At 42.3% G+C, this 9,685-nt stretch overlaps 1 protein-coding gene across 2 annotated transcripts; it reads right to left on the reverse strand.

Annotated features, from left to right (window-relative positions):
• Window positions 1-1,264: 1,264 nt before the first annotated feature.
• Window positions 1,265-7,155, reverse strand: LOC139666183 (cell division cycle-associated protein 4-like). 2 transcript variants are annotated; one of them, XM_071545313.1, is made up of 2 exons: window positions 7,049-7,155; window positions 1,265-4,001 (listed from the first exon to the last, which is right to left on the reverse strand). In XM_071545313.1, exon 2 carries the CDS (start codon window positions 3,990-3,992, stop codon window positions 3,072-3,074), a length of 921 nt encoding a protein of 306 aa, XP_071401414.1. In that variant the 5' UTR covers window positions 3,993-4,001; window positions 7,049-7,155; the 3' UTR covers window positions 1,265-3,071. The 2 variants fall into 2 exon arrangements, with proteins under 2 accessions (XP_071401414.1, XP_071401415.1); XM_071545314.1 differs by lacking the exon at window positions 7,049-7,155 and adding an exon at window positions 4,355-6,029.
• Between the last annotated feature and the right edge of the window lie 2,530 nt (window positions 7,156-9,685).

The following is a 9,685-nucleotide window of genomic DNA, read 5'->3' on the forward strand; positions in this document are numbered from 1 at the left end:
AACGTCTGTGTCTCGGAGCCCAAATGAGGGATTCTGGATCCGTGAAAATGGGCAGGAGTGTAGAATGATCGCCTTTAACTACGTCCAACGCTAATATTTACTATTTCTGCTTTTGAGGATTCCTGTACTCTGCATTTCTTTATTTGTTGGTTTGAAGGGTTTGAAGCTGCACTGAAAGAAAAAAAAAAAATCCTAAAAAGTCCTACTTGGCTGAGCATTCCAGCATTTTGTGGCTTTGTGAAACGAGGATAACGCAACATCTGTACCATGGTTACTAGCAAAGTATGTTTTAAAACTTCAGAACCACATTAAATTATGCAATAACTTTGTCATGTCATCATTTCTACTCACATTATTTCACCCATTTTGAGAACTGGCAAACAGGATCCAAAGATCATTTCTGCCATAGATTCAGATAGAATAGCCCGAGATTAAGACAACACTTTAGAGCAGTGGTTCTCAGCATGGGGTCCTGGGACCACCAGGGGTCCTTGAGGGGGTTCCAGGGGGTCCCCAGCAAATTGATGAATTGTTAAACTTCAGCACCTATTTCATTTACAAGAAGTTAACACAATTAGAGAATGTAGAAGAATGACTGTTTTGATCATAGTTTCACCGTTATCTCTCCACCTACAATACAGACAGTCATGGAATTCTGGATCTGGATCAAAATCATATCAACCAATAAAAATATTCTCAGATTTGGGTCCGAGAGACTAAATCTCATCAAATGGGGGTCCGTGGCCCTAATGTGGACTAAATTAGATTAGATTTCTGAGAAAACCCCTCCATTGCCATTTCTGCTATGAATGCTAAAAAGCCTTGTTCTCAAGCCAATTACTAATTACAATTACTATCTGATTTCTTGAAGCTACAATCTGTGATTTGTGCTCATGTGCTCTTCCGTGCGAGAGGAATTACAAAAACATGTTCCCCAGCCTTGCTGACGGTAACTAGTGTAGCAAGACTGTAGCAAGCTGTTTGTCACTGGAAAACCCTTTCAAGTTTTAGTGCTCTCCATTTGACAAATGCTGAGCTAATATTGATCCAGTGCCGGGAGCGGTCATGCACACGTTTCTTTTTGTGAGGTTACTTAGCTGTAGATGAAGGATCAGTAGATGTCCAAACCAGAAAATCCAAACAGCAGTAAAAAAAAAAGAGGAGGAACAAGAAAAGATTCCTCAGGAGAAATGAATGGGACTTATTTATGGTCACCGCTACATGATAAAATCATCCATTCAATAATAACCCACGTCAGACAATCAATAGTTGCACCTTTTATTATAAAAAATATTTACAAAGATGCTACAATGTTTTTTTTCCTTAATATAAAAAAATGCATACATTTTACAACGGTAATTAGTCTTTGAAATTCTAGCTCCCATTCAGACCAGAGTGACATCCTTCAGAGGAGTGTTGTGGTAAGGTATTAAGCGCATCGTAATACTGTATTTTCGTCAATACATTTTGTTTGCCTGAGTTAATCTCTTCATCGTGATAACAAGGAACAATTTTGAAAATGCATTTAATTTTCCACATCTTTAGGAGAAAGGCAACTGTTTGCATAAAGGAATTAAAGGACATTTGAATTGTATACAATCATTTTGAAACATGTATGATAGAGCTGCATAGTGATTTGAATAGTAACCCGGTTATTATTACTAATAATAAAAATGCGAGGAATAAATAGGTACTGCATTTAAAAAGGGGGAGGGCGTAATTTGGATAAATATAATTTCATTGGGTCTTGTGGTTGATTTGAGAAGTCAATATGGCATGTCTGTACCTAGATATAATAAATACAATAAATAAAACAGTAATAAATTAGATGGGTCAACACATAGAATTCTTTGTGTGTAATTCTACAAATGAGAGAAAGAAATATGGCTTCTTAATGCAGTTATCGCCCCGGGGTTTCTCCAAATGCTTCAACAAAAGCTGTGTGTTATTTTATGAAGTCTATACATAAAGTCTGGGCAGGAAACTTAACTGGTTTTGTCCACTGGCCGCTTTGTCATTTTACCAGCCAACTAGATTTTCAGAGCAGGACAGGACCTCCAAATGAGGCCCGTTTACCTGCCAAAGTGACTGGAAGAGTGAACAAATTTACCAGCTACAGACAAAACTTACCAGCATTTGGTTGGTGGCTAGTAGTCATTTCCCACCCTGCATAAAGCTATTGAGAAAATGAAATAACAGCGCCTATAAAAGTGTGACAATGCCAGTCCTGACACCTTTACAGTATACTCGATATACCAAACCATGGGAAGACATTGTGTTGAGTCTGGCTACATTAAAATCTTAAAAACCGCTTGGGAGGGAAAAAAAAAAAAAAATATCAAATGATACTTGCAAAATCCCCCAGCTGTATAATGCAAAAAATATATTTCTATATACACATACGTACATATACATATATTTCATTCATAATTGCTCAAATCTTTAGGAAAATATGTATTGATTCATAGATTTGGATTTACAATTTGTTCTGGTTTCTGGTGCATGTAGTGTAATGAATTGTTCCTCAGTCCATGTAACAATAAATAGAAATGGACAAAATGGCAGAAAACATGACCGAAAAGACCTAGTATGACAGAATGTATGACAGAAGTAAACATGGAAAGTATGTAAATGAAAAATGCATCATGGTATAGGTAATTATCTTTGCCTTCTCACAGATATTGTCGAGTTTTGGATTTCATAAACAATGTAGGAAACCAACTGTTTTGCCCACTGGCCACAGTGGCTTGTAACTCCAAAAATTCACTCATGAAAATGGATTTTCACTACTTGATCTGTCAATTACATTTTTAGAATAAAAGAAGAAGGTCCAAACAATGGCTGGCTACCTGCCAAAGTGGCCGGTAGAGCAGAATACAAACCCACCCAGCCAACGCCAAATCATTTAATAGCATTTGGCTGGCGGCCGGTGTTAATTTCCCACCTTGTTCACAAAATCTCCCACAATCTCCACATGTAACAATACCACATACAGAACATGCACACATGTAATGTGCATAGTCTGGTAAGAGTCTGCGAGATCGGTTCAGGCCGTAGGAATGTTCTGAGTTTCAAGAGCCCACTATGATCTCCATAATGTGGTCCAGTTCGTTCAGGTCTGACCTGCAGCTCGTGCTGGAGCTGAGGGCCGTGGGCCCGTGAGAGGAGAGGCTCTCCAAGAGGTCGTAGGGCCCCATCTTCGGGGCGCTCTGCATGCCCGTGAGCACCGTATCCAGGTCATAGTAGGACGCGTCCACGTCTGAAAACAGTTCCTCGAGCGCGGGGTCGGGGGGCGGCGTCGGGTGCTTGATCTCAAAAGTCCCAAAAACCTGCTCTCCTGTCCTGGAGTCTGCGGTCAGGTGGTCCCGGTCGCCCTCCTCCCCCTCCGACGGACACTCTTCGCTGTCCTCCTCTTCGTCCTCCTCGCACTCGCCGTCTTCCTCCTCCTCCTCCCAGCAGGGTCCCATGCCGAAGGGCCCTGCCAGGTAAGAAGCCGAGGACAGCTGGGGGGAGACGGTGGACAGAGTGGACATGGTGACCTCCGTCTCCCCCTCTCCCTCCATCACCACCTCCTCCGAGTGATAGCCTTCCTCCAGCCCCACCACAGAGAAGGGCTTGGGGCTCTGCCCGGCCTGCGCCGCCGCGTCGGTCTGCCGGCAGAGCACCTCGGTGGCCACCAGGCGGTCTGCGGGACACTGGGCGGCCGCCAGGGCCTGGGTCATTATCTGCCAGGTGCCGTCCTGGGTCATCTCCTCCTGGATCTGCCGCACCGTGTTGGCGATGAGCACCGACCGGCACAGGTTGGGCTCCACCAGCATGTGGCACAGCTGCAGCTTGATCAGCGACATGTCAAGCAGCGACTGCCGCTGCAGGCTGTAGGACGACGACAGCGTCCGAGCCGCCATGGACGGAGCCGACGGGCCCTGCTCGCCGCCGGAGACCGGCTCCTCCCCGGAGTCGGAGAACTTGCGCTTCGTGCCCTTCGGGAACATGTTGGCTCTCTGTGGTGGTGATGAGGAGACAGAAACAGAGTCAGACGCCTCACGGCAAAACTTATCTAAGCATCAACAAACTTATCACACTGACACAGACACACAAGACTGTTCACTGTTCTGCTGAATTTCACTAGTGGAATCACATTTGTAGGAATAAATGCCATGTAATTAATTATGTAAATGTGTGATGTAATGAGGCTATGTGGTGTAATATTTGTGTATGCTAATGAGGGAGCTAGGGGTACAAATCCGCTAAATACCAGCTGAGATTAATAAACTCTACAGACTAAAAATCTTTGTGGACTACAGTAAACACTAAATTGTTTGTTGTAGTTGTTTTTTCTTAGAGTTTGCTATACCTTTCCTGTTGAGAGGCACAGGCAATAGCATAGCAGCTTGGTCCCGGCTGCAACGCTTCAAGTACTTTTGTACGAGCGACAAGCAGCTTTTGTTCAGCACCATTTCTGCCCATTTTAGGCCAGTCTGAGGCAAGACTCCTGCTGGGCGGAACAACCACACTTTTAACAGACCACTGAGCCACCGAAAATAGCATGGTTACCAACTAAATGCGGACGCTGCATCAAAGTTAGCACAGACTAGACCTTTGTCACAAAACAAAACCAAAACAGCACTCAAGTTACATGATCAGTGCGTTTATATTCCTTCCCACAGCCACCTGCGATTAAGAAAATATCCTAATCAATAAGGTTGATTTCTTCTCTCTTGTAAGGTAAAAGTTAACAGAATGTGAAAAGGTGATAGTATTTACAGTGTTCATTGAATACCACTGATATTTACAAGGGATATCATGTTACCAGGTCTACACACGCCACGCTTCAAAAACTAGTAGAGCAAGAATTTCACTTTCTCTTCACTGGGGAGGGGAAGAAAAGTAAAGAGTCAACTTCCTCATTACACGCAGCTTCAAACACAGAGATGTCTTACAGCAGAAAAACAACACTCCTGCCAACATTAAAGGGCTCCTGACTCCCAGAATAAACTAGATGTGAGTAAATATGAGACTGAGCTCTGAACAGTGGCCTGTGGCATTTCATTTTCCATCAGACTGAAAAATAATACGCAGTGTCCGGCTGCGTCTCCCTTGTGTAAAACCTGTGGGCAGGGCATTTGGGTTACTTTGTGCTACAATCAGTCTGGGGGGAATGACGATTTCACTTTCTTCACATTTTTGTTGGTGATGAAATTTTAAAATAATTGGAAAAAGAATCACACATACAGACACACAAAAACAAGGATAATGCAATTTAAAAACAGTGTTGGGACTGTAAAGATAGAGTTATGGTTTACAGAACAGAAATCAAACTGACTGAAAACACTGAGTTGACAACAACAATACCAAAATCAACCCACTTTTTTCTCCCCAATAACCAAAATGAAGCTATCTAGACTACTATCGGGATCTGTACACCAACAAGGTACAATCTTATTTTTTTTTATTTTATAGCTTAGGAATGCCAGTCATTGCTGAGGGCCTGTAATCATACAAATGATAAACTATCCCAAAATGAATACATTGTGGCACTGAGGCATGCTGAAAGAAATTATGAGTTGTGTACCCCCAAAAAACTGAAATCATAAAAACATCACATCCCTTAACGTGTTGTATTTTTAAAACATGTTGAAGTACGTCACCCAGAAAGTGAGCTCTTGTTAATTAGGAATCCATGGTAAACTCTCATTCACTACTGCCTTCACTAGAGGGTGGTAATGTGCTGCTTTCATAAAGCCTAGACATGAATACCCTGTATAATGACTAATGATGAAGAAATGTCATTAAATTAGAGCTATTGCCCTCGCTGAATGAAGAGACAAGCGTGACCTGGATACAGTCCTGTACTTTGAGAAATAATAATTCAAACCAAAAAGAAGTTTATCTAATTCATACTGAGTGACTTGGAAGCCTGTCTTGGGTAAATGCAAGTGCTTGAGCCCTCGCTTGCATAGACACATATTTCCTGACAATGGACAGAATAAGAAAAGTCATTATGAAGTTGCCGGGTGATCTAAGAAATAAAGGGTGAGAAACAATTATGGACATCTGTTGTCTCCTTATGTAGTGATGCATTTGTGCTGGTCCCTGTTAAACAAAGACACTAGAGAGCACTACCTCCCTAAAGGGGAAAAAAATGCATGTGTGTATAAAAAAAAAAAATCAAACGAGGAAGGTTAATTGCCAATAACTTGAGAGAGAGCACACTGCACAGAAAAAAAAGACAGCTTTGGACATTACAAAATATAGTCACAGGAATATTCAGATATCAGGAATTGAGTGATTAAATGCAAAATCGTACGTGTTTCGCCGTATCAAATCCGCTAAATGACATAACACAGTATTATATGTCTGATACTACTACTATGCTAGGAGCCAGAAAGCCAAACAAAATGTAACCTTCCTTTACGTCAATGGCTCCTAGCATGACCCATCCCCCACTGCACTGAGAGAAAACCAGCACTTTCACAGCTCACTGTGTTATTTGAATGAATAAACTCACGGCACGGCAGTATAAACCGGCATGTTTCCCAAATAAACAACATAATAAATCTACCATCAGAGTCCAATTCGAGCCGTTTTAGCCGCCGAACAGAGCGGCTGGAGCTCGTCGCCGTGACTGCCGCATGCTTTGTCTTTGAGCATCAGTTGAGAAGGAAGCTAGAGCGACAATGAGGCCATTTTGCTCTAGTAGCTAACAGCTAGCTGGCTAGCTAGGCTACGGACATAACTTTAAGCTTGTGAGCTAGCTAACTGGGCTAAGATGTTCAATGAAACGGAAAGATGCCTCGGTGGAAGTATAAACCCACGAGTTACGCCTCTGTTCGGCCTACTCGAGCGTATCTATTCCCCCCAAAAAATCATTGCTAGCGAGCGTAAAGCTAATTAGCAAAAGCGCCCACCCATCTCTCCGCGGTCCTTCCTCCTTCTAGCCAAAAATAAGAGTTTTCACGGCGGCTGGCTTTAAGTTCCTAAAACCACAATGTTGCTCGGCTGCCCGGTTAAAACGACGATTGTCAGGCGGTTAGCTCGCCGTACTCACCTTGTGTTTGTGTTATTTTATTCCCGTCTCGGTCATAGGATCGACTGTAGGGAAGCGGAGATCAGGTTCAGATGAGATCATTCATGCCACGGCTTCAAAACTACCTCTGTCCTGCTGCTGTTGTTGAGCGGACGGCAGGAGGGAAGGGAAGGGGGGAGGGGAGCCAACAAAAGCTAGCAGATATGCCTTGGGTTTCTCTCTACGTGCCCCAACGAGAAAAGACAATGTTATATTTTTAAAGCCCCGTGGAAACCCGAGGTCGTTGTTAAAGGCAAGAACTAAATGTCGGATTTTACTTTGTTTAACCGACGACCATTGGCGCTATTCTTCCCTTCCAAAGAAAAAGAAAAAACAGTTGAACTCGAGTGCAAAGACTAAAACAGAGATGTAGTGGAGGGTTAACCCAGCTAAACTAAAGTTTAGCCTCTTTACTTGTGGAATGCAGTTTACCCACATTTTAATCTGGCATAAATCTTCTCATCATAGTAAGAAGTATCAACGTGATGTAAATTACATGTAGATTGCTTTTTAAGGGGGAGAGGCATAAAGTAACGATTTTTTGAAAATTGAATAGTTTTTTGTTGATATTATTGACCCTGTGATGATCGGTTTGCCCACCTTTTTATTTATCAATATATCACTGGACTCAAACGTGTAACTCTCTCTACCAACATGATGACAAATACATGAAATGAACACGACCTCGTGTGCATGAATAAATAAATATAATTTAAGATAACTGCATCCCCTGTTTTGTGCTTTTCTGATAAATGTTCTATGTTAATATGTGTTTACTGGTGCTTTTCTGTGGTGTGTGTGAGTGACAGACAGAGAGAGAGAGAGAGAGAGAGAGAGAGAGAAGCAGTTAAACTGGAGTGTTGAAAGACTACAGTTACCATCCACTGCATTGTTTTGGATTTGATAAATTTGTCTGACTTGGCTACAACTCACAACTACTGAGATATTCTGACATTTACAACCAAGAGATCAACCAAATAATCACTCAGTTAATTAATCAATCACTAAAAGCTATAGACCAAACGATTTGACACACCCAGATAGCCCAGCAGCATCATTATCATCATCATCGTTATAATCAAATTGCAAATACACTCTCAAAGTATCAAAATAAACTACAAAATACAGGCAGTGAGAAATGTATGTAGGCTCATTAACATCCATGTTTTTTTGTATTTTCGCAATACTAACACACCGCACCAGGCAACCTGGCGGCTCCAAATGGCAGCGAGAAGTAGTTGTTTGAAAACCTCAATACCCAGCTGTACAGCTTTCATACCGGGTTTAAAGCTGCACTAGGCCTAATCCTGTAGTGTGAGGTCAGTAAACGTCACACAGCTTGCTCATGTTTACCGACCAGCCGGAGTCTGTGATGCTTTATACCAAAGAAAAACCAAAGAGACGAGACTAGAGGAGAAGATCTAACGCTGGAGAAGTCCAGCTTTCTCTGCTGCTGTTTAGGAGACAGATTGGATTTTTCTCTTAATGTTTTGATTTGTCACTTTCTGTAAGTGGAGAAGTGACCAAACCTGACAGCAGAATCACATTTGGGCAAACAGGGAGAATCTACAGGGTCTCAGTTAGTGGGGATTAGATGCTCTTCTCTGTTGCAGCCCCACTTTGTGATTTAGGCTGATAAGACTGGTGTATTTTATAAAAAATCTTGCCTAGTGAAGCTTCAAAACGTAGTGAACAGAAGAAAAATGTGTGAGACCAAGACGTTCTGTAAACTCTCCAGCTAGTAGGGTCACCGTCCCATGAGCTTATTGTTAGTGAGGTTGAAGGTGAGGTGAGAAATTACTGGGTGAGATTTTGTGGACTAGGTGTAAGCCCAAGTGTAGCTGCAGTGTCAGGGCGGTGTACAGCAGGTACAGTGTAGAAGAGTATACTCTCGCCAGTCAGTGTTGTGTGTGTGTGTGTGTGTGTGTGTGTGTGTGTGTGTGTGTGCTTCTGAGACACCAGAACTTCCTGTTGAGCTTTCTGGAGTTGTTGCGGGTCTAATTCAATGAAACACCTGTGATGGCAGCTGTCTGCTTCATAACCCCAAAGACAATCCCGCTCTCACCCACTGCCTTTCCTCTAACGCTCTGAAGCAGTAGGGTGATGCAGTGAGTAGAGAGACCAGACCGTCCTTCACGAGTTCAAATCCCCAAGTCGGCAACCATCGTCCCTGCTGAAGCAAGACACTGATTGTGTTATTCATGTGCTATCGGATATATCAGAAAAATTACTTTCCTTGTTGGAAATTTCACATGAACGCCCTCCAAAGTCGGATGATGAAGTCAGACACTCTGAGAAAACAAGGCGAAAAACTCAAGTTTTGTGTCAGTCAGCAGTAAGGAATAGGGCTGAACGATTTTGGAAAAATATCTAATTGCGATTATTTTGACTGATATTGCAATTGCGATATGATTTGCGATATTAGAGGGAATGATAATTTTTACATCATTATTCTCATTTTCATTGAAAAACGTGTTCAAATGATTATGGTGTGATTTTTGTGGGGATCTGTACCAAACAAAGATGTTTTCTTAAGTCTGTAGAATATGATGTGTAGGCCAGGACATCTCTGCAGCACGACAATATTTCATTTAAAATGGTATTTTGACACACATTTCG

Source organism: Centroberyx affinis, unplaced genomic scaffold (genome assembly GCF_046629955.1).
Source record: "Centroberyx affinis isolate AG114_WGS23_722 - 3 ecotype Tasmania unplaced genomic scaffold, CSIRO-AGI_Caff_v1 ptg004854l_1, whole genome shotgun sequence".
Taxonomy (NCBI): domain Eukaryota; kingdom Metazoa; phylum Chordata; class Actinopteri; order Beryciformes; family Berycidae; genus Centroberyx; species Centroberyx affinis.